Source organism: Lycorma delicatula, chromosome 2 (genome assembly GCF_047948215.1).
Source record: "Lycorma delicatula isolate Av1 chromosome 2, ASM4794821v1, whole genome shotgun sequence".
Taxonomy (NCBI): domain Eukaryota; kingdom Metazoa; phylum Arthropoda; class Insecta; order Hemiptera; family Fulgoridae; genus Lycorma; species Lycorma delicatula.
In genome coordinates this window covers 36,421,577-36,447,321 of record NC_134456.1, presented here as the reverse complement: position 1 = coordinate 36,447,321, position 25,745 = coordinate 36,421,577, and the positions used below count along the sequence as shown (strand labels likewise).

General features: G+C 31.0%; 1 protein-coding gene across 1 annotated transcript in view; it reads right to left on the bottom strand.

Moving 5' to 3' along the window:
- Positions 1 to 25,745, bottom strand: part of LOC142320648 (CDK5 and ABL1 enzyme substrate 2) — a 71,231-nt gene that overhangs the window by 35,692 nt on the left and 9,794 nt on the right. Inside the window, exons 2-3 of the mRNA XM_075358685.1 lie at positions 25,056 to 25,198; positions 20,411 to 20,594 (exon numbers count right to left, since the gene is read on the bottom strand). Of these exons, the coding sequence (XP_075214800.1) occupies positions 20,411 to 20,594; positions 25,056 to 25,198 (327 nt within the window). The remainder of the gene's footprint in view (positions 1 to 20,410; positions 20,595 to 25,055; positions 25,199 to 25,745) is intronic.

Genomic DNA, 25,745 nt, shown 5'->3' with positions numbered 1-25,745 from the left:
TCCAGAGATCTTGAATTTCCTACATTGTTGCCCTCTGAACTAGCTAACGAAAGCATGAACCCTGTGCCTAACTTTCATTAAGTCAATTTCTAGTAAAATTCTAATAAATTCTAGTAAAATTCGAGACAAATTAATAAAAGCATACCATCAAAAATGTTGTTCGCAACAACAAAATTTAGTTCTAGTTCCCTTAGTGAACTCTACTTCAGTTCACATCCCTGACTTTAGGTTAATTTACAGGCTCTGGTCTGGTTTACAAGGGAGAGGCAGACAGACCTCCTTCTCCCACTCAGCTCCATTGCAGAGTCCTGTGTTACATTTACTTTCTTCAACCATTGTTGAGATGCCGCTACACCTTATGGCTGCATGGGATCCATGCTCTTGGCAGTGCAGTCACCGTTCCTCCGATTGCTAACATTCAAATAATCACCACAATTTCTACCTAACCGTGGCTCAACACCAATATGCCTACCTCCGGCCAATCAACTGCCCAGGTGGTCCCTAGCTACCTGAGGTACTACTCTACATCTTCAGTCATCCTGCCCTGGGCGAGGAAACTGAGGAAGCCAGCCACAACAGGCCATTCTCTGCCAGTCTTCCAGTTGACACGCAGCTCAAAGGAGTCCACTCTCTCAAGTTCCCTAACAATTCTGGTACTTTCAGCCTCGTACCAGGGACAAACATAAAGGACATGGTCCATAGTGTCATCGAACCAACAGTCTGGACACAAGCCGGAGTTAACCAAACCAAACTATTCCTAATGGCACCATGTCCCAAAACGAATTGAGTTGTATACTGATTGGAGAAATCCAACTAATTGCTCGCAGCTCCCTAACATTTGGAAAGATACCATGCGTGTATCAACCAGTAGAAGAATTGTTCCACCTAGCTTGCCAAGACCTTGGTCTTCAATTTCTCGCATATGCCCAGAAGTAAGAAGGCCTTCCTTCTTAGAAACATACCGCTTGCTATGTTCCATAGCTAGAATGTCATTGGGTTTAATGCCAGCGATATTTACTACTGGTTGAAAGAGCTCTCTGTTTCCACCATTAATCATCATTATACCTTGATGTTCGTGGTGAATTCAGCAATTGTAAAAACTACTATTCAGATTCATCTTAGTTCATTCCTTTTAATTGTCAATATCTAAAATGTTATACATAGGTGATAACTGCTTAAAAATTGTGACATTTTGCCAATAAAATTTTATTACAGACAAGAGGACTTTACATCTGGAGTTTGTTTTGTTATAATTTGTTAAAATAAATGTCATGTTCAGAAAAATAAGGTAATATAAGTAATCTTGCTTTAATACATGGATGTGCTGGTCAGTAAATAACATATAACAGAATGATGGTAGCTGAGGATATAATTAAATTATAGATAATCAGTGATTACTTTGGATGCAGTGTGTTACTTCAGTAATCAGTTTATTTTCCACTGTCAATCCAAAGTTCATTTTGGAATAGCTCACTTCATATGAAAAGCTTTACTTCATTATAACTTTTTACATTGCTTATTTCATCATTTACTTGTGCTAATAAATGGAATCAAGTCTTACGCAGCCTATACATTTACGATTTTGTTATATTTATATTTAAAAAGATTAACCCTAAATCTCACTTTGACATTCATTTTTTAATTTATGATATTTATTTAATTACTTTATTTTTATCCCTGCACAGTTTATATAGTCTACAATATATTGTATAAGTATCTACTATAAGAGATTACAAATTAATAGATCTGAAATTATAAATCTAGTTATCAAACTGAATATTATTTTGTTATTATAATTTTGTTATATCTGTTTATTGAGTCATACAATATACATATTTAGATAATTTGAGTTTTGGAACAAATTTCACAATGATTCACAGTTATTTTGGTTACCGTTTCTTTAATATTATAAGAAATAATATGAAAGTCTATAAATTATAAGCAATTAATTGTATCATACAGTACTTAAATTGAAAAAATAAATATACTAAATTGTTTAAATTCTTTTTCTCATTTTAATACCAGTTATATTGAATTAAAATTTTTTACTGCTAAAATATTTTTAGAAAACAGATATAACTATTTAAAATAAAATGAACAATCCACAATTATCTGAAGATAACCGTAATATCAAAATCTGATGTGTAAGAAAATATACTAATGGTCAAAATGACAAGTAGCCATAGTATTAGGCAGTAAAAAAGTCCATTCTTGTTACTGTTCAATTTAATTCTTTAAAGTGGTCATTTTAATTATTATGCAACAAAAATTATAATTACTATTTACTTAACAGAAATAAAAGACAATAAAAAAACTTTATTTTAATTGTAAAGGCATTTAAAGAATTTGGAATGATTTATTTCAGTACATTTAGAAACAGAATAATAAAAAAATCTGAAAATATAAACTCTTTTTAAGGTAATTGTAATCTAAAATGTAAATGATTTAATAATTTTTCGACATACTAGCTTTGTTAGAGAGGAATTCCTTCATTATCAGTTGAACAAAAATTATCTGCAAGTTGAGATGAGGAATTAGTTGGAAGAAGTACAAGGCTGTTTATTCACCTCTTTACCATACAATGACTGATATTAAAATAACCGAAAACTAAAATAACAATATTTTACATTAATATAACCATATTAACTTCAGCATAATACTGATTAAATGTTTCAGCATTGGCTCAATGTATTCATTATATTAAATATTTTCCATATTTTAAAATAGAATGAATTAAAGCACTTTTTTATGGTATTTAGGTCACTGCTGATAATGAGAAAAAGATATTATACATAGAAAATACAGAATTATCTGCAGATGTAATAGATAAGGAGTTAATAAAATTTTTATTTTTATTTATGTTGATCTTCATATGGAAATTTTGATGTTAATGTAGCAAATTTATCTGAGAAAATTTAATTCTAATTAGTACTTTTGGTTAATTTGAAGAAATATTATACAACAATTATGTGATAAATGATAATGCAACTAAGAAGCAAAGACACACTATTCATGTAACTGATGCAGCTATTTCAGATTAATTAGCCTGTGGGATAATAGTGATGATAATGAGGATATGGATTCATTGTCTTTCTGATATCAGAAATTAGTGACTACAGATGAAATTTTTCAGTGAAAGAGATTTCAAATGAGTAATCTTTTAAAAAAGGGGAAAAAAAAAGAATATACGAGGGTTTTTTTTCAAGGTCTGATCAATTGCGAAATAAAAACCAGTGAAAATAAAAAATTTTTTATTTGTAACCAGTACTTACATAGTTACGCTATTTCTCTACATAGTCGCCACTCTGATTTAGACATTTGTTGTAGCGTGGTACCAACTTTCCAGTACCCTCATCATAGAACGGAGCCGCCTGTGTTTTCAGCCATGTTTCTATGCTGGTCTGCAGCTCGATGTCTGTGCCAAAATGTTGTCCTCCTAGCCAGTGTTTCATGTGAGCAGAGGTGAAAATCGGATGGAGCCAAGTCCGAGCTGTATGGTGGGTGATTCAACACTTCCCAACGAAAACACTGCAGGAGCTTCTTTGTTACAGCTGCAGTGTGCGACTGAGCATTGTCATGGAGAAAGACAATGCCTGATGACAACAGTCCTCTCCGCTTATTCTGAATTGCCCTTCGTAGATGTTGAAGATTCACGCAGTATGAGGCTGCAGTGATGGTCGTGCCACATTCCATGAATTCCACCAAGAGAACTCCATTCCAGTCTCAGAACACAGTAGCCATACACTTTCTGTTGGAGAAGGTTCGCTTGAACTTCTTTGGTTGACTGGGAGAATGAGAATACATCCACTGTTCTTTTGTTTCTTCAGTTTTGAAATGGACCCATGTCTCGTCCCCTGTGACAATTTTGTTCAAAAAATCTTCTTCATTGTGGTAGCGCTGGAGAAACATTAGGGAGCCGTCCATTCTCATAGTTTTGTAATGGTCGGATAGCATCTTGGGAACCCATCTCACACACAGTTTGCGGTACTTCTCTCACTCACAATGGTGTAGAGAGCTGACCTTGAAATTTCAGGAAACGAATTACTCAATACAGAAATTGTGAACCGACGATTTTCTCGAATTGCCTCATCCACTCGCTCAACGAGATCATCGGTTGACACTCGCTTCCTTCCCTAACCGCCTGCATCATCAACATCTGCACGTCCTGCTTTAAAGTTCCTGCACCATTGTCCCACTTATCTGTCGCTCATTTAAGTATCACCGTACACATTACTTATTCGTCAATGAATTTCAGCTACATTACATCCCTCAGCCTGAAGAAATCGAATTACTGCACGCACTTCACATGGGCAGGAGATGCTACTGTTGTAGACATGTTTACGTGCTAGCTGCATGTTCAGAACTAAACGAAGTGACGCGGCGTGATTGAAGGCCATACTAGAGATGCTGCTTAACACATATGCACAAAGGTTCATCTGATTTTTGCGTGGGTTTTTATTACGGACCTTGAAAAAAAAATAACCCTCGTACATCAAGAAACATGATCCTTGATTTAATAATAAATTAATTACTAAAATGACAGTAGCTTACATTTTTAAATGAACTGGTATTACATGGATAGTCAGACTGTATTAAACAATTTTAAAAATAAATATCTGTGAAGCTAAGCACGCACGCATCCCCCCCCCCACACACACACACATACCTTTATGACAAATTCTGATAATATGAATAAATAAATAGATAAATATGGGTTGATTATATAGTTAATAATGATGGTAGTAGAATTAAGGGGAAAACAATGATAAATAAAAAAATAAAAACTGCATAAAATATTTTAAGTAATTCAGTTTCAAGATTGTTTCTACCATTTTTTAGGTAACTTCTTCTTTAAATTAAATCTTTTTAGATGTCGTTGCATTTTTTTACTTCTTTTCCTCTTCTTTTTATTGTTCCAGTACTTTTTAATTCTTCTCGAGTGCTTGTTTTTATTTTTCAGTAAATTTTGTAGAAAAAATCCTCAATGGTTTTTCAAAACTTTATTCTATCTGTTTATTTTTTCCAATCTTTATTTAGTTTTACTAGGTCTTGGTTTACTTCCAGATGCCATCCTGTTTTTGTTTTTCTATCTTTGTATAAGTATCATTGATTTTTTGGTATCATTTCTACATTTTTGATAAAAATTTAATTTAATAAGATTACCTGTGAAGTATGATGGCATTCTTTCATAATGAATCTCTCCATCCAGACCCTGAGAAATAGGCAGGAAAGTATGATTAGATACATGAGGAACAAGACATCTGATTTTCTAATGATGCATTGTTGGATGGGACTGATCTGGCTTAATGCGATGCACTAACAACTTCCAAGTTACTGATGTATTTCTTGAAGCATTAAAATTTAGAAAAGTTATTTCATAGTTAATATATGTCCATCGGGCTGGTCTAATGGTTAACTTGTCGCAAATCAGTTGACAGATAATTTTAAAGTCAAAGGTTCTGAAGTTCAAATCCTAGTAAACATTAATAGCTTTTATACAAATTTGAATACTAGACAGTGTATATCAGTCTACTTTGGTGGTTGGGGTTCAATTAACCAACTGTCTCAGGAATGGTTGGCCTGAGTCTGAACAAGACTAAAACTCATTTACATGTCAATGAAATAACATAATAATTATTATAACAATAACATAATTTATTATTCTGCACTTACTTCTGGAGACTGGTTCTGGGATCATTGTTTATTGTTGTTTATGTTAAAAATAAGACTGAATTTATAAGGGTTGTTGAGTGGAAACTAAATAATGCATTCGGAATAAGTCTTGTTCCTTTATGTTGCAAATGAGAACAATTTGGAGGGCAGATAAGAGTTGCCCTTGATAAGAAGTTGATGGACCAGTTGACATGCAATACACTTTCAGCTAATAAATAAAAATGTAATTACTCATTTCTTCCAAGAATGAAATTTTCGTGACATCTAAAAATCGCAGTGGGTGTACAAGTTATTGGACAAACGGATATTGTCAGATATAGCTTGTGAACTTGGAAACTATATTGGGAAAATCTTATCAATATATATATTTTATTAAACAACTTCATACTTGTTTTTATATATGTGTAATTTTTAATTTAAATTTTTTTAAAAATTTTTTATGTATAGTATAGGATTTTTAATTTCAATTTTAATGTGTGATTTGGTACGAATGATTTGAAAAATTACACAGAGCAACTGATGATGCGAAGAACTCGCAAAATCGCTCTTGCTTGAATTATGGAATAAGGTAGGTGTCATCCAATTTTATTTTATTTTATTATTCTGTACTTAGGTCAGATTAATATAATTTGTATAGTGTAGAGGAATATGATTTTCGAAAGGATCGATTTTAGAAGAAAAAATACATATATGTATATATATGAAATTCAATATTGCATAATTTATGAAGATTATCATTCTCTTAAGAAAAATACATTTAAAGAAATATACAGTACTTGTGTTACATCATGCATGAATAATGCAATACAAAATATAATGCAATACATCCATAAAGTGCTTAGATTACAAGAGGGCTGTGAGATTTATCTCTAAGATGATAAATGGCAAATCAGCCAAATATTGTTTAAGGAATTAAATATTTTGACTATTCATTTAATGGTCACAGTCATCCCCAATGCAAATCCACTAGTTTTAAAAGTTTCAAAATTCATAATTACCATAATGGAAGAAGGAATGACTATGCTTAATGTCCTCTCTATTTTTAAATTTCAGAAAAGCTTAAACAATTGTTTGTAATAAATGCATAATATTGAAGAGAAACTATTAAAAATGTAGAATTTGAACAATTTGATTCAATTTTTTTTTAAACAAACATCTACGTATGGAATTTGTAACACATGTTATGTGATTTGCCTTAAAAATTTTTTTTTGTTAATTTGTTTATTAAAAGCAAGATTTTATTTTTTATCTAAAAGAGTATAAAATCTAGGTAAAAAACGTTTTAAAGCTATGGTTATAAAACTATTTCATAACCACAAATTATTGCATAACTACATACCATTTATAACTACAAAATATTAAATTGGTAAGTATATTAAAAATTACTAATTTTGCAAGTTTATAAACATACTGGTAGAATTATTTGTGTATTTTTATTACATAGTAATAATACTATTATGTTTAGTATCATTATATGTATTACTATTTGTTTGGTATACCATCTGTTTTTAATTTGACAATGTTTGAGGATGGTAAAATATTTATGAACAAATTTTAATCATTGCCTAATTACAGTGACAAATATTTTTACTTTTTTTTCTGATGATTTGAATTCTAAAAACACCTCGCTGAGAAATAAACCTACAGCCAGTACATTAAAAGACAGCATGCTGATCACTATTCCACAACTGGTGAGCCAGTAAATACTCACTACTCTGAATTCCTGCTTCTCTAAACCTGAAGAACAGCTTTCTCACAGATTGAGACATAAAAGTATTACACTGATGTAATAAGTAAGCACTACCATTCAGCAATATATAAATGGTAAAGGTTCATATTCAAATTTAATCACCAAAAGAAGGCTTGCTCTAAGAATTAAAAAAGAAAAATTAGGCTGGTACTACGTGACTATATAACTTTGGTACAATGATCTTAATGGGTCATCAAGCCCTACCACATTTATTTGTTAGACTCAGTCATATTAAACTCAAACTGTTATTTATTATTAACAATTGCTAAATTTCAAATATATGGTTTATATGTAATTGTCCAATGAATCAAACCAGATTATAAAACAGTGTTTTGCTCTGCAATATAATTATAATCCTGCAGAAGGGTGATACCAGGCATTGTTACATTCTCTGCTTATTAATGAAGACATCATACTGCCAGACTCAGTGATGTGGAAGTGAAAGTATGAGCAAATTTTGTCCTAGTACCTCCCCTTGGTGCAGAAAAACCACCTTTTTGGTGGGCCTGGCACTGATGAGGTAGGCTTGAGCTAGGCAGCCCAAAACCGGTTCTCCTCGGTTGTGGGGATTGAGCGTAGGGCTAACAACTAACCTTGGAAAAAGGCCATGTTACAAAACACTAACAACTAGCCTCGGATGCAGGACAGGGCGTATGGATTAAAAATCAGACACGCCAAAAGAATTTAAGATATGGATCATGATGTGAGAACTTTAATAGTACCAGGAGGAAGCAGTATCCTAGCATATGCTGAAAAATAAACATGAAAAATTAAATTAAGTACTATAGTGGCACTGAAACAGGGGACTACTATGGAAGAGCTGGTTTTGCTATAAATAAAAGAATGGAAAGGGCTATGGCAAAATTTGAAGCCAAAAATGAAACAATGTGCAATATTAGATTTAGGGATGATAGATTTAGTAATGCATCAACTAAGTTTCTTTGATTGTATAACATCATAATAGGATTGATAATCCTTAACAACATCATCAACTGCCTCTTCAACCACTAAAGAGGCATATAATGATGTTAAGGATTTATTCTATGAAATGCTGGAACAAAAGTAGAATAAGTTACCAAGTAATTAAAAATAATGTTGGAAAAACAAATACAAATACTAATATAGGAAAGGAGGATTTATAAAAGCATGTTGTGAGAAGAGAAAGTCTTCATGATACATCAAATGATAATGAGGTCAGACTTCTCAGTTCAGCAATAGCTGGAGATATGAAAATGGTTAGCACAAGTTTTCAAAGAAAGAACATCCACAAAGAGTCCTGGTACTCACCAGATGGTGCTACAAAAACCAAATAAACCATGTCCTTATTAATCGTAGTTATATAAACACCACAACAGACCCTTTGTAAGAGGAGCTGAATGTATATCAAACAACAACCTTGTGATGGTTAACCAAAGAATAAGTAAGGAAAAATAAAAAAACAAAGCAATAACAAGATAATAACTATAGGAAAACTTAAAAGCAAAGAAACAATTCAGGAATTTAGAATAAAACTGGCAAACAGATTCCAAATTTTAGAGGAAACAAATAGTACTGGGGAGAGTAAAGTAGAAAAAGAATGGATAAATTTCTCGAATACAGTCCACGAGTGCGCAGAGGAGGTCAAACCAACCATGCCTTTGATGATAAGTGCAACAAGAATGTGGTAGAAAGAAAGAAAATTAAAGATATTTGGCTGCAGACACAAAGTGAATTTGATCCAGAGAACTAAAAAACCCAATAGAGAAACTACCAGAACTTCAAGAAAGAAAAAACAAGAATGGACTGATAAAGTAATACATAAAGTGGAGGAAGATTGTACTGCTAACAATACAAGAGACTTTTATTGCACCATCAGATCCTTTAGAAAAGGTTACATTCCAAATGTGTATGGCGTAAAGGATGAAGAAGGTTAGATAGTGGTGAAAAGCAGTCAAGTCCTTCAAGTTTGGACAGCACACTTTCATGAGCTACTAAGTGGAGAAGACAAGAGGGATGGGAAGAGCAGTTTGGAACACCTAAATGTGCAGCCCTGGATCCCAAATCAATCACAAGAAGAAGTAAAGGAAGCAATTTGAGAACTTAAAAACAATAAGGCTGGTGAATATGGTATAACAGCAGAAACACTGACAACATTTGGGGTGAGAGGGCTGACGTTTGCACAAACTGTTAGTGGAAATGGAGAAAGAAATTATAACAGAGGAATAAAAAGAGGCTATTATCATAACTATTCACAAAAATGAGGGCAAACAATCATGTAATAATTACAATAGCTTTACTGAACAGTACACACAAAGTCCTTTCCATGATAATATGAAAATGCCTAGAAATGTATATTGATTCAATAATTGGGAAACATCAGGTTGGTTTCATCAAAGGAAGATCAACAACAGGACAAGTTTTTATTTTAAGAAATTTCATAGATAAATATATAGAGTTCAATAAAATGGTGAATGTTTTATTGGTAGCCTTTAAAGCTTACGTCAGCCTTTATACTTTGCAAGGAAATATGGGAAAAATGCAAAGCTTCAGTATCACCGATAAGCTTAACAGATTAGCTGGCATGAGTGTACTAAACTTCAAGTATAAAGTCAAAGTAAATGGTAAAGTCTCTTCGTTGCTTGAAGTAAATACAGCAATGAGAGAAGGAGATGTGTTATCTTCAATTCTTTTTAATCTCGCTCTAGAAGAAGCAATATGGAAAGAAATCTGGGGATAAACTTAGGTACCAAGATAAATGTTCTGGCGTTTACTAATGATGTAATGATCATGGCCAAAAACCTTGAGGTTCTGAAGGAACTAGTCAAAACCTTAATTAAAGAAGCAAATTTTGTGGGTCTTAGAATTAACTATTCCAAAACAAAGTTCATGCTGTTTGGTAGAAAAGGAAATGAACAACTACAAAATAGACAGAACATAATCCAGGTTGAAGATAATATTTTCGAATGAGTACAAGAAACAATTACTTAGGAGTCATGCTGTCATCTAAGAATAGTAACAAAAGTGAGGTCCAAACAGTTTAAAAGCAGTCACCAGGAGCCTATAGGCATGTAAGAAGCTAATGTCCAGGTTATTGTCAAATAGCACCAAGATTTGGATTTATAAAATAATCATCAGGCAGTATTAATATATGGGGCTGAAAATTGGAACCTTAACACGAAAGAAGAATAGAAAGTTTTGAGAAAAACCTTTGAGAATACAGTTCTAAGGAAAGTTTTTGATCCTACACGTGAAAATGATGAATGAAGAATATGGCATAATAGAGAAATAAGAGAAATGTATATAGTTCCAGATATTGTGACAGAGATCAAGAGCAGAAGAAGATTGAGATGGGCAGGGCATTTCATAAGGAAGGAGGAAAATACTATGCTGAAGAGATTTGGCATGGAAAAGACCAGTTTGAAGACAAGATCAAGATGGTGGGATAAAGTCCAGGAAGGTATTAAGCCACTGGGTATAACAGAAGAAATTGAGAGAGACAGAATTACATGGAGGCACCATGTTGGTGAGGCCAAATACCAACTGGGGTATAAATGGCCATATAAGAAAATAATTAAGCTAGCAAAATTATAAATGAACAGTTTCAATAATAAAACAATATCAGTGAAAATTATTTCAGATTAATTGTATTAGAAAATAACATGCATTAAAAAATAATTTCACAAATATTTAAATAATTAACTTTAAGAAATTAACAATATATTTAATGATAAAATTTATTTTTCAAACTAAATTTTGTAGAGGATTAAAAAAAGAACTTTGAGTAAATAAGCAATGTAAGAATAAATAATACTTTTCTCTTTTTATATTTATTAATTTTTTGTTTGTAATACAAGCAGGCAAATATTGTAATTTACAAAAATGTAATATATACTGTTAGTACATTACTGACATTAATAGTATATATCACTATTAGTTGTATTATTATACAACTGTTAGAGTGAAATTTTTTGCAACCGACTTGTATGGACCAAGAAAAATTTGAATAAGGTGTATATAAAAAGGTCAACTAAAGAAAAACAATAATCTCATTAGAAACTGTAACCATATCTTTGAATCAACAAGAAAGAGTTAAAGAATCAAGCAAAATTTTATTAGTGATTCAGCAATTATCTCAGTGTCAAGAGATGGAATCAGATGGCATTAACTAACATCTGATACATGATAATGCTCACCTTCTAGTTAACACAGTTACATTGTCAGGCATTATATATATTTAAATTAAATGAAATAAATACTTAAATTTTTATTCAATTCAACAAAAAAATTTTTTTACTGATAAGTGTGACGAAATAAAGTTAAAATTTCAAATGAGGCAGTATTAAATTTTTCATTGATCAACACATAAGCTGATGGATTGATAAGCATATGGGAATATGGAGTTGACATTTTTAAACGTGTAAAAATTCCATGTCTGACTGATTCAAAACAGGGATCTTCAGGATGAAAGGCTGAAATGCTACCACCTCACCACAGAGTTGGCATTTCCATATATTTAGAAACTAAATTACAGTTTAAATTGGATATTAAAAAAAAAATAATTAAATGTATAAAATAAACAATTACAAAATTATAAGTCAAACCTTATAAATATTAAATAAATCAATTAATTAGGGTATATTTAACACCACTATCTTCATTATCTTCATATTTAAAGTTTAAAACTGATGAAGGCGCCTTCCAGAATTTCAGTGAGGTGACAGAAAATATTCGAAGCAGTCTATTAATTTTCCATTTTTTCTCTTGAATTGATCCAACTTTTTCACTACAAATTTTCCAACAAATACACTTTTAACAATAAAATAAACACTAATACAAAAATCATTTTAAAAAATGAACTTCAACATTTCTAAATAAAAACCCGTAAAATAAAAATAAAATTAAGGTGTCAATAGTACATAAAAAAAACCATTTTAAAAGAAAGATGATACTACTATCTAATTATGTTAATACAAAACATCTTATAAATACTCAAAGTATAAAACATTAAAAAAAGATCACTGAAAGAAAAGGTGTCTTTTACAAAGAACAATATTGTATTAGTTTTTTTCCAAAGATGTTACTCTGTTATGTATGTATTTCTTTATACCATAATATATACACAAAATTTCAAACCACGAAAGCAATTGCTTAAGATATAAAGTACTTGCAGAAACATTCTTAACTACATATAAACTACAGTTAAGAGTTAAAAAAAAACTAACATAAAAGCTGCCAAAATGTGTTAATAATGTAGAGAGTGTACAAAAGATCTAAAAAGAAAAGAAGTGATGTACAGAAAAGAAGAGTGTACAGAGATCATAAAAGATAATTGAATATAAAAAATTATTACTACATACCTTATGAAAGAACCACGGTTATTTCATAAGATAGATCTTACTTCAAATTCTATTTTTGATATGAAATTCACAAGCATTCCACATGTGCTCCATTTAGAGTTCATCCAATGTCTAGGCAGTAATCCAAAAACCCACTGGGTTGGTCTAGTGGTAAACTTGTCATTGCAAATCTGCTGGTTTTGAAGTCGAGAGTTCTAAGGTTCAAATCCTACTAAAGCTACTTTTATATGGATTTGAATATTAGATTGTGGATACTGGTGTTCTTTGGTGGTTGGGTTTCAATTTACCACATGTCTCAGGAATGATCGACCTGAGACTGTACAAGACTACACTTCATTTACATTTATTCACATCATTCATCCCTTAAGTAATACCTTACAGTGGTTTTGGAGGTTAAACAGATAAAGAAAGAGGCAGTAATCCAATATTTATAAATTGTGATGCGTATGTTGGCATCAGTGTTAGTAAATCAGAGACGATTCTTTGCATTCAAATGTCCAGTGTCAGCAATCCAAAATTATGGGCATGATCCCAAACAAAAAAGAATGCAAGGCATTAACTCGCTTAATCTTTGTGGCCAGGTTGCTGGACCATTGTAACGAATCCACTGATTAGGAGATTTGTTACTCAGAAATTCATGAATGGATATAGCCCAATGTAGCAGGGCACCATCCTGTTAGGAAATGGACCTAAGTTGTAAATGTTGTAGCTGAGGACAGGCAAGATTTTCCAACATATTGAGGTGAATGCTGCTATAATTTGTCTCATGTGACTGTACAGTAAACTAAAACATAACAATATGATGATTCTAATTTAATTTAATTTAGCACAATCCATCTGAGAAAAAAACACTTCTCTCTACTTAAAATATAAAAATATATTTTACTACAAAAATTATGATAAAATTATATATTTACCTTAAAAATAAAATTTTTAAGAAAGTACATTACCGCTATATTAAAATTTCATCAAGTAAAACAGAAAAAAATATCTGTTACCTCAAAGTATTTCTTCAGTAACCAAGAGCTGTTGTCTGTTGAACTATTGTCATCATTTCCCAAATTTATCACAATATTTTCAATAATATTTTCACATAAACTGTCAGCTTCCCACATTTTTTCTTCTTTAACTGCATGTTGAGTACAATTTTTCTAAGCATTTGCATTTACTCTATTAACACCTCCTATCAATAAATCTTTTACATCACAACTTGAATATTGTGTTTACTCCCAATGTAGCTTTGACTTGTGCCCATTCAATTCTATCAGGTTAAAATTGCAATAGTATGGAGTAAAACACAAAACAACACATTTTTGTTTTTTCAACTGATGAAACGTTTATTTGATTCTACTATTTTTAAAAATTATACTTTTAATATGTGTTCAGTGAATGCGATTTTCTTTGATTTTAACCATTTGGCAACTTCTCAGGTCGAAGCATATAAAATTTTTTCAGTTTTCAGGTAATGGTACAGTGCATTATCAATTACTACGAGAATTCTTCAGCAATAATTTTGACAATTTTTTTAAACCACTATAAAATTGTCACCTTTCATTTTATTGTAATACTCTTTGGAAGATCTGGATTCAAATATCCATAAACCACTGTTTAAAAACCCATTTTCACTTCCTATACGCATTGCTATTAACTGTTTACCTTTTCTAGCCGGGGTTTTCACACCAGTTGATAAACTTTTCATAAAAGTGTCTTTTGCACTCTTTATTTCTTTATCCATCCATACCTTTTCCCATACATATCCTGCATTAACCCAAGTTTCATCTAAAATAAATAAATTATCTTACCCTATTTTTGAAATCACTTAATTTCTCTTAATATTCCTATGCCATGAAATAATATCTTCATGTTCAATCAATAAAGAATTATTTTTTCTGGACATGAAATGAAAATTCATTGATTTTAAATATGATGTAATGTACTTCAATAAAAATTTGGCAGTTCAGAATTTTTGAACTATTCAGATATTTTGAATATTTTGTTCAACTCAGTAAGCTTAATAATAAAATAAAACGAGTGAATGTTTTTTTCTGATAGGGGTTTTAGTAAAATTGTCTAACTTTTCAATCGTTTTCACATGCTTATAATTCTTTTCAGAGCTAACATGTTTACCGTCAATTTTGTTTCTTTATTATATTAAAATTTGTTCCTTTGCTAAGACCTGTTGCACTACTTGCTTTCTGAACAATGTCTGACTACAGTTTCGGGGTTATCTTCTTTTAAGGTTGCATATACATTGCTGATTTTTTTTTAGTACTACTTAAGGTTTTCCCAGTTTATGTTTTATGACAGAATCACTCTTTTTAAGACCCAGTTGGCTCAAAAGCATAGAATAAATTTAAATTAATACAAATAACACTGAATAAAACTGTTATGAAAATGAACTATAAAACTGTATGGTACTGTTAGGAGTAACACGATAACATATACTGAAATACTTTCTTTCACTGAAAAAAATAATGGTGTGAAGCATTATAAATGATGTTATCAGTTTTAAACATTAATAACATAGACTCAACAAAATCTTTAATTGTTTATTGGCATGCCATGGCACCAGACAAGTGATAGCTTACAGTACATTATTGTACACATAAAACAATAATTGCTCTTGCACGTGGGAATGACAGAATGACTCAGCCTAAACTATTGAGATATTAGTCATACATGTTGAACCCCTATTTACATCTGCTGCACGGTTTTAAAAAAGTTTTTAAGTGTTTTAAAGAAAAAAAGTCAAGTCTTTTTAAGAAAGTTTTTTTTTTCTAAAGCTGTATTTATTATTTTTTTTTTTTTTTTGTTATTTTATGTGGGCGTAAACAGAAGAACATACAATCTAATGTTTTCATGACATTTCCAAATACCCAAGCTAACATACTGTCACTCTACAACTGTAATTCACAGACCATCCAACATTCCATATCACCTGAAATATTTTATAAAGGACCTCAAAACTGTACAAACAAAAACAAAACAGCACATTTATTTACACCCAATAAAATTTAAAAAAATATATAAACCTATTATATACATATATACATAATATAATTTTGTATATTTGTAATTTTAAGTTTAAGAAAAAAGAACTTAATTTTTCAAGGCTTGATACTAATTAGCTTCTTGAACAGAAAGCAAATTATTACATACAGAACACACTAACTGAACACACAATACTCTAGGAGTATGTATACTGCCTGATCTGGCTTTTAAAAAATCTATACTAGACAAATAGTCGTACTTTAGATTATAAAAGAGCACCCCACAGTAATACATTCAAGATTTGTCAACCTTTTCACAGAAATAAATCACAACCAATATTAACAACAGAAAAAAAACACATTTTAACACAGCTGAGAATATGAAATTTATAACATAACACTCATAAAACTGAAAAGGCACAGTTCAAATTTACAACTTTTAACCACCCTCCAAAGAAATGTTTCCCTATCAAAAATATCTGCCAGCAATAACTTTAATCCTGAATAAGATAGTAAACTGAACCCTAGAAATCTGAAGAACCCCAAATAATATCTCTTGTTTTTGGAACTTTTAAGGGGCACATTCTGGATTTAAAGTCTGTGAAGTAAAATAAAATATCAGTAGCCCAAGACTGCAATTGATCAACTAATTCCTGTAATACAAGGAAACCTAACTGGCTAATGACTCGCTGTCAACAGTATATGATTTATTAAAAAATGAAACTAAAAAACAACTTCAGTCATCATAATTGTGGTACAAAACAACACAACTACTCTCGCTGTTGAATATCACAAGAGCAATTAAAAGTGCTTTCACAAGCAAAAACATTTTTTTGCATGTACATTTGGCCCAGTTTTATTAAATATGTATTAATATTTTTATTACACTTATTACTGAATGTCACAGAATAAAAATTAATATTAAAAAGTACTAAGTATTAAACCTACATGTATTACTGCATTAAACCTCATAATATTATACTTTACGTGTTATGAAGATTATAATTTATCATTTTAAAAACAGTTTCTTTTGTAAAATTGAAAGATACAAATACAAAGGAAGAGAAATAAATTTCTGTTTTAACTACTTCCAGATAAAAAAAAATTCATTAATTTTTTATTATATTAAAAAAACCTTTTCATCAAAAAAGGGAAGTTTAAACAAGAATCCTATTTTTTAATCTACAACTTTTTAAGAAAAACATAAAAATGCATCCTCATATTCCATACATAATAATCTTAAAAAAACTGCATTTAGCCTTATCTCAAATACTTTTTCTTATTTTAATTAAATGCTAAAAAGTGTGATTGATAGAACTGATTTTAAAAGAACCTTTTAAAAAACCACCCACGTGTACAATCACGAGTTATATAAATAACAAAAATACATTTCAAATAATATGAAGAGATGTATAGAAATGCTTACTAGTAACAATAGCAAAACATAACAAAAAACATTTACGTAATAGGCTGTCATCCCTAGTATCTTTTTTGTAAAAAAAAGATACTATAGGTTTGTATTTCTATAGGTTCTTTTTTCAAGAATATATAACAATGGTCATTACTAAACAAATATTGGAGAAGATATGGTGTCTCTGCCCTGTATCTTTCTGATTGTATTTTTTAGACTTGTGCCATTAATGTTGCCAGGGATCAATAAATCAACCAATGTCTTTGTAGATTTTCCTCTTTTACAAATAAAATAAAATACAAAGAAATATGCATGTATGTATAAATATATATTGTTACCACATATATGTCTAATTTAATATCGGCGGGCGATAACAGCAGCAACGATGTGAGAGGGCGCATAGTATACAGATGTGCGGTTACAAGCATTACTCCCCACCATAGCGATGCTGCAGCCCCACCACTCTCCAATAAAAGAGCATATACAATTGGCAATTCATCGTCGATCACCACCTTAAGAAGACCAAGAAGAAGAAGGAGGAAGAAGACAGAAGAAGTTCCCTGGCTGGCTCAACGTGGGACCTCTTGGTGGATGCCAACATCCCCCGCTGGAGTAGCAGGCATAGCCGGTCCGCCCGAGGGAGTCACTGGATGCAGACGCTACCTTCCCGCTCCAGCTCAAGTTCGCCGGGCTTCAATCGCCCTAACCGGTGGACTCAGCTGCAGGAGCCGGCCCAGTGCGGGATTGCTCGGGGAGAACCGACTCGGCCGCGCCGGCGAAGGACGACCGACGCCGGCCCGACACATCGAGGCTCTGGGGGCCACCACTGCCACGCTGTAGTGGGGACCCAGCTGCCACTGAGGGAAAGCTCGGTTGGACTTCAATGGCGAGCTGCAACTCCCTGACCTTGCCGGAGACCAGCTTCTGGACCCAACAGCTCTTCTAAGAGCTAACGCAAAAAACAGCCCTTTTCAGGGCCACCACAAGGTTATGAAATATGAACCGTCGAAGCCATTCGGCAACAATATATATATATAAATGTAACACATACTTCAAAAAGAAATGTATTGATATTTATATAAGTAAATAACTGATCTTTAATTAAAAATAATTGCACAAGTTCTATGAAGAACAAGTAATATTTTAGTTCAAGGACAGACTGAATGCACTTGTTACTGAAGGAAGGAATGCACCTGGTAACTAATAAACTGGAGGATATATTTGAATAAAAAAAAAGATATGAAAGCACATTTTACTGCCTATGAGTGCTTACTTTTAATTTGTGACATAGTCACCATATAGAGATACATAAATTTCTTCTGACAGGAACCAATTTCTCATCACATCAATTCGGAATTCCAATAGTCTTTTTTTTGATCTGTGATCTCAGAGTGCTCTTCATTTATGTAGTGAAATGAATGCCTACAAGGACCAATTTAAATTTTGGAAGAAGTGAAAATTCCAGGGAACAGATTCAATAAATAGAATGCGGAACATGTTTGAATTTAAATTTTGTTAGTTCTTATAGATTTTACAATAACACCATTACTTGATAATGTGTCCTACTAGTTCTTTTGAAGTGATGTGATGGTTGCTTTGAATATTTTCCTTTTTGATGATTCTTACCAGTCACACACACAGGTTAACTCAGATATTCATAGTAGTTTGATCAAGTTTCATCACAATAAATAGCTTATGTCTTACTTTTTATTTTTATGGATTACTTTATCAGCTGTTAAAAATTCAATCATGGCATGCTCTTTTAAATGTGTTGGTGTAACAGGTACACCCAACTCCATGGCAATAGTTATTGACAAAAAAAAAAAAAATATGAAGGAACAAAATTCAACAAGAATTGGCATACTTGTAGTGAGACAATGTAGTTACAAAATGGAACCAATCTGTAGAAGCTTCTGTTCTAGTGTATATATATAATTGTACTTATTTATCACCCCTTTTGTATAAAAAAAAAAAAAAAACAGGGTAAAATGATCTGAAGATTACTTTTCTTGGCATTTATCCAATTTACAGACGGTAATGGGAAACCACTTTACCCTTATTATTCCCCAAATAATCACACGTAAGACATAATTATTCTTAAGAATTGCTACATTTTTTTTATACTGTTATGTTTTTATCATCACAACCTACAATAACAAACTGATGTAATCATACCTGAAGTTATGAACTTGTAGTTAAAATGTAGTAAATGCAAAAAAGAGAAAGGAATTGAGTAAAACCCACATTACTGATCAATAACTTTACATTGACAGTTTAAATATACAAGGTAACCAAAACAATTTTTCCTTCAGATATTAAAGAAAACAAGAACAAGATTTCTAAAGGGCAGCCTTACTCATTTAACAAATTATTTGGCATTTGCAAACATTGAAATTTAATGTAAACTGTTCAGAGAATCACATTAAAACTTAAATGATTTACCTCATCCTGACAAGGTTTTTAAAATTACTAAACAAAATAAAAATTGATTTCATCTACAAAGTCAAATACTTTTAAACAAATATATAAATACATTTTAGTATGGAAAATGGATTTTTCTTTTCTAAAATATATGGCTAGATACTTTTTATTTATAAGCTGAACTGATTTTTACTCTGAATTGCTTTAAAGGAAATTTTATTAAAATAAAGTTTGATACCAAGATTTAAAAGTAATATTTAAAATAGAATGAATGGTATATAAACTTTAATTATCTATATAAAAAATAAATATAATAAAAATTAACTTTCTTTTTCAGATCTTAAAAAAATGAAGAAATGTTTTAAAAAAGCTGTTTCACATTCTTGAGGGAGGCTGTCCATTTTCTGATTTTAAGGTGTTACCTCTCTTTCACTGCCCCCTCCCCTGTTTTTTATGTTAATAATATGCTGTTTGTATTTACTGTAGTTGCATTTCAGGTAATCTAATGTTTTAAAAGAGATTTTCTAAAATACTGCACATATTCCAAAATAGCAGAAAGAAAATAAAAATAAACAGCACTGTATATCTATGAGTAAATTTAATATGTCAGCAAGCAAGAATTTATATCTAGTTATTAAATTTCTTACAATTACTGATTATAATAGATAGCTCATTCAGTATGTGTTTGTTAAAAGGAATGCTACTAACATCTTCAAATTGTCAATAATAATGCAAATTTTAAGTTACATTACAGCCTTAATGAGAAATTAAGTAAAGCATTTTAACAGTAAAATAAATATTGACTAAATAATAATAAAAGGAATCTTACCTGCCAATTCTACAGTTCCTGTTGTAAGGAAAGTGAGAGAAAATGGCCAATGGTATCTTGTTTGCAGTAGACAAAATTAGTCTTTCATCTTTCAATCGCTGAAAATGCAGTTGATTCAATTTTAAAAAACGAACCTCTTTTACACCGACTGTTTCTAATATTGTACCTGCTCCTTTTCCACGACCTTAACATACATTAATCATAGACTAATCTATATTTTTATTTACAAAATAATAAAATTTTAACACTAAAAACATAAATTATTACTCTACCTATGTCTAAACTGCTATTTCCTACAAGTTGAATTATTTTTAAATACTAGAATAATTAGTTTAATTTTGTTAAGTAAGCTAGAAATATATGACCTTCTTAATCAGTAGGAAATGTGTACTTTTTCAATCTTATACACATAAGAAAAATAGTTTTAATGTAGGTTGTATTCATTTTATGTCAATTTTAACAATTTCAAAGGATGAAATGAATGAGCTAATGTAAAGTCAATCAGTTTAAAGTACAAAGTGTCATAATATTTTTAAAAGAATTGTTTGTTGATAGTTACCCATTAAAAACAGTCCATCATTGCAAAAAAATGCAGTATTTTAGAAATAACAAACTTCTTTTTATTAATAAGACATTATAATATACATCATTTATAAATCATAGAAAATATCTTGCATAAAATACAGGTGTATCACAAAGTTCTCCTGGGTCTTTCATACTATTTTACTCATTAAAATAATAGAAAGAGTACATCATATAAGCAAACATATGTCCGAAAATGCTTTGTTTGCAAATTACGACAAGTGAAAGATTTTTCTAGGATTTCAGCTACCCCAGTGAAATGAGACCGTACTGAAATTTTCAGGATGTTAATTAAGGAGCAGAATTAGTGATTTCTTATGGTTTTAGACCTGAAAAATAAAATAAAATAGGTCCCAGAACCATATCTGCAATTTTTTAGAAATCCGTCCACGCAATCCGGGCGTCAATACACAATGTCTTTCCAAGTGGATTGGAGTTTTACATTTGATGGTTTGGAGGGCACTTAAACAAAACAAGTTTTATCCTTATGTTAGACAACCACATTGAACATCACATTTGTTCAACATCTACATTCAAGAGATGGCCTGTTTTGCTTGAAGTTCTGCAACTGGTGGAATATAAATTGACAACTTTACAAGAATGTTTTGTTTACGAGGCAAATTTCACTCAATATGGCATCAATGAGCACACATGGGCAGAAGTAAATCCTCACAAAATGGTAGAAGGCAATTTTCAACACTGATTTAGCATTAGTGTATAGTGAGGCCTTCTTCACAATCAGCTGTCTGAACCATTCATATTACCTGGCTGCTTAAATGCTGATGTCTACTTGCACTTTTTTCAAGATTTGCTGCAGCTGCTTGAAGATGTTCCTCTAGCACTGAGATGCAAAGTATACTTTCAGCATAATGGCGTGCCTCTCCACTTCCACTCACTTAAGTCATTTCCCTGAGAAATGGATCGGTCATGGAGGTCCACATTCTGGCCATCAAGATCGCCAGATCTAACATGTTTAAATTTTTGGGCCTGGGATGAATGAAGAATACTGTATACAAAACAAAAATACATTCATGAGGATTAAAATGTTTGCATTATGAATGCAGCTGAGCAACTTAAGGATAGCCCTAAAGAATTAAAAAGAGCAGCAAAAACAGTACAGAAGTGTGTCAAGAAATGTGTTGAAAATGGCAGGCTCATTTTTGAACATTTATTATAAACTGGTACATTTAATGTACTTTGGTCTGGTGTACTGTTTCTAAATAAATTCAATTTTTTTTACTTTTCTTTGTTTCATTCAACTTATCTTACACCATTTTGTTCAGAATTAAATTCTCTACAAGTCTTATTTAAACGTTTCATTTGTTTATTACCCATTTAAAAAAGTTATTGTATGTCAAACAATAAAAAACTGAGTTTTTTTACCCCAATTTTATGGTTTTCACCCCAGATTTCTCAAAAACTTCTGCAAATATGGTTCTGGGACCTATTTTATTTGTTTTTCAGTTCAAAAACCATATGAAATTACTAATTCTGCCCCTTAATTAAAGTCTTAAAAATTTCACAACAACCTCATTTCACTGGAATTGTTGAAATCTTTCATTAGCTGTGACTTGGAAATGAAGCATTTTAGCAAATATGTTTATAAGAACTTTTTCCATTATTTTCACACATAGATTAGGTTATTAAAGTACCGGGAGAACTTAGTGGTACAGCTAGTATAACACAAATACATTTTAATAATAATAATAGTGATAAAACTTGTAAACCACTATAACGATATAATGGACCTGAATAACAGATTCCTGCCAATATAATAATGGAATGAATCAAGAAGGGGACTACAAGGAATCTTGTTTCACAGGGTAACAGGTCTGTTTAACAATCATTCTTTGTAATACTGTCTACCAACACACCTACCAGTTCCATGAAAAGAATTATTAGGCCACAGTAGGAATTCACGGGAAAATGTAAGGGCTCGGATGATCAATTCTCATGCCTCAACATTTAAACAATTTGGGTCTGGTTCTGCAAGTCAAGAGGATAGAAATATAAATACAACACGAAAAATGAGTTAAGATCATTTCTGAAGAAGTGAGTACAGGGATATTGCTGGTTGTGCCCATTGCGATTGTAAATTGGCATTATCTGTTAACATGTAGTACAAAGGGTGCAGGGTAGAGTTTGACGTGATGTCACAAGCATTCCAGTGTGGGCAGTGTGAGAATGCAGGAGGTTGTTTAGTGAGTTATTATAGACAATTAAGGAAAGCATTAAACTCATTCATAAATTGCAAGGGTAGTTTTATTAATAAAAAGGAAAGGTATTTGCAGCAAAAGAACTTTACACTAATTTTATCTTCGTACTAATAAAACAACAGTTGTTGTAAGTGTAAATATAAGCAGTCATGATAATGTCTTTTATTAGTAGGACTGAATTCTGATTTTTTATATTTAACTACCTGTATATAAATCCTGACCTTACTTTAAATTCTGTTTTTATGTAATCACTGTTATTATTGGCATGGTTGTGATTACCATTATTATTATTATTATTATTATCATCAATTATTATTACTATTATTGTCATATTTATTATTATCATCGTATCCAAAATGATTTGTCTTATTTTATTCTGTTCTCAAATTTATAAACTGTGATTATATAAATGCTTTCAATTGTTAATCTCTCGATTGAGCCATGAGCATGCAGCACTACTATGAAGTTTCAAAATATTTTTATCTGAAAATTTATTGCGCTTACATTATTATAGATCACAAATGAATACCAAATAATAATCAAAACAACTATCAAGCAAAGTTTATTTTCAACAAGTAGAAATATTTACAAGCTTTTAAACTTACAGATTAAATTTTTTTTACATGTATTCTTAAAACAATTAAAGATAGCTAAAATGGCAAATGGATTCAAGCAGAGAGGATGAAATACTTTATTTTAGGTTTGCTTCTTTAATGAATATAAAATTGTTTTTAAGTTTCAGGCACAAGATTTGTTGCATGAAAGGATGCTCAGTTCTTTGTTTTTCAAATTAATTTGACAGTCACTACATTATAATACTATAAATCATGTAAAGCCATCTTTCGAGCCACAAATATGTTTTAAGTTCATAATAAATTTCAATAGGTACAGTTTCTTTTAACCCTCATAAACTGAGTAAATGTGCATCTATGGTTATTATATAAAGAGACCTCTCTTTATATAAGCACAGGAAGTGAATTACTTAGGTCAGGAAAAAGGCAGAGCTTGGACTTGATAAGCAGTTCTATGTAGTATCAAAGAGAAAGTCTGTCAACTAAAAATCATCTTAGTAAATCAGCAGCAATCAAATAAGCAATTATATTTTCTGAATTTTCCTTATACAAATGATTCAAATGTGATAGGAAAGACCAATAAATAATTTTTATTTATTGGTTTTAAAACCAATAAATAAAAATCTCAAGCTTATATTCTCTCCCAGTTATGCAGCAGCATACACATCTGATATAACTTTAGAAAGATATTTCTAGAGTTGTAATAAACAGTTTTTAAGATAAATTTATAAAAATAAATGTGAAAGTAAAAATAACCACTAGCACATATTTAAAAATATTTAAAATATTTTAAATACACAGGAAATGCATATTCTGAAAATACTAATAACCTTGGAGGAAAGTCAGAAAAAATTATCTACACAATTAATAGAAGAACCTAATTACATTAGTAGTATTCAGAGAAGTGTAGTGTAGTAGTAGTAGTAGTAGTAGAAGTGTTAGTAGTAACAGAGAAGTGGTGTATTTTTCTATCAAAATAGTGATAAACAAACATTATGAAAGAGAAAAGAAGAAATTATATTTTTATTTTTACACTAATAACAACAGTTTCAGGGAATCATACATTTAAAGCACCTGAGCTACACTAATCTGCCAATGTCTGCAAATAAATCAATATGCAAAAATCAAACATGTGGGAAGCATTTCAATGCAATCACATTTCAACACAAGGTTTATTAAGGTTCATGAAAATAAGGAAATATTATATTCAAAATAAATAACAACAATGCTTCAAAGAATCAATCACATAAAATTAAAATTATAAATTTAACTTACCAATGATAGAACCAATGCTCTCATTACTACTAAAATGATGGTGACTTTTCTCATCACTTAAACTACCCTGATGTAATACTTTTTTACGATATGCACTTGAACTACGTAACTCTGTACAATAGTCACTTCCTGCAGTACTTGTCCTATAAAAGAAAGTAAATAATAAGAAATAAAATACAACAAACAAATAATGAAAATATTTTAAAAAAATTTTATAATTAAGTCAATGATGCTACTCCATGCGGCAAGTGGTAGCATCTCGATCTTTCATCCAGAGGTCCTGGGTTCAAATCCTGGTCAGGCATGGCATTTTCACATGCTACTTATCATTCATCTCATCCTCTGAAGCAATACCTAATGGTGGTCCCAAAGGTTAAAAAAAGGCAATGAGAAGTTTAAATACAATTTGTGGGAAATTATAAGATTCTGTCAACAAAAAAAATTAGTTGTTTTGTGATCTCAAAAACACATGCCTTTTTATTAACATTCAACCATCTGAACAGAATAAATTAAAAAGTTAATTCAGGCAAAACAACTGAAAAATTTATTTGACTAGAATAAAATAATTTTATTTAGTTAGTTGTGCTTTAAATATAAATCTGAATAAGCAAGGTAATGTATGTTACTTAAGTAACCAATTAGTTAAGGTACCTTAATCAGAGAGTACAAGAATGTAGTTTTCTATTTAAT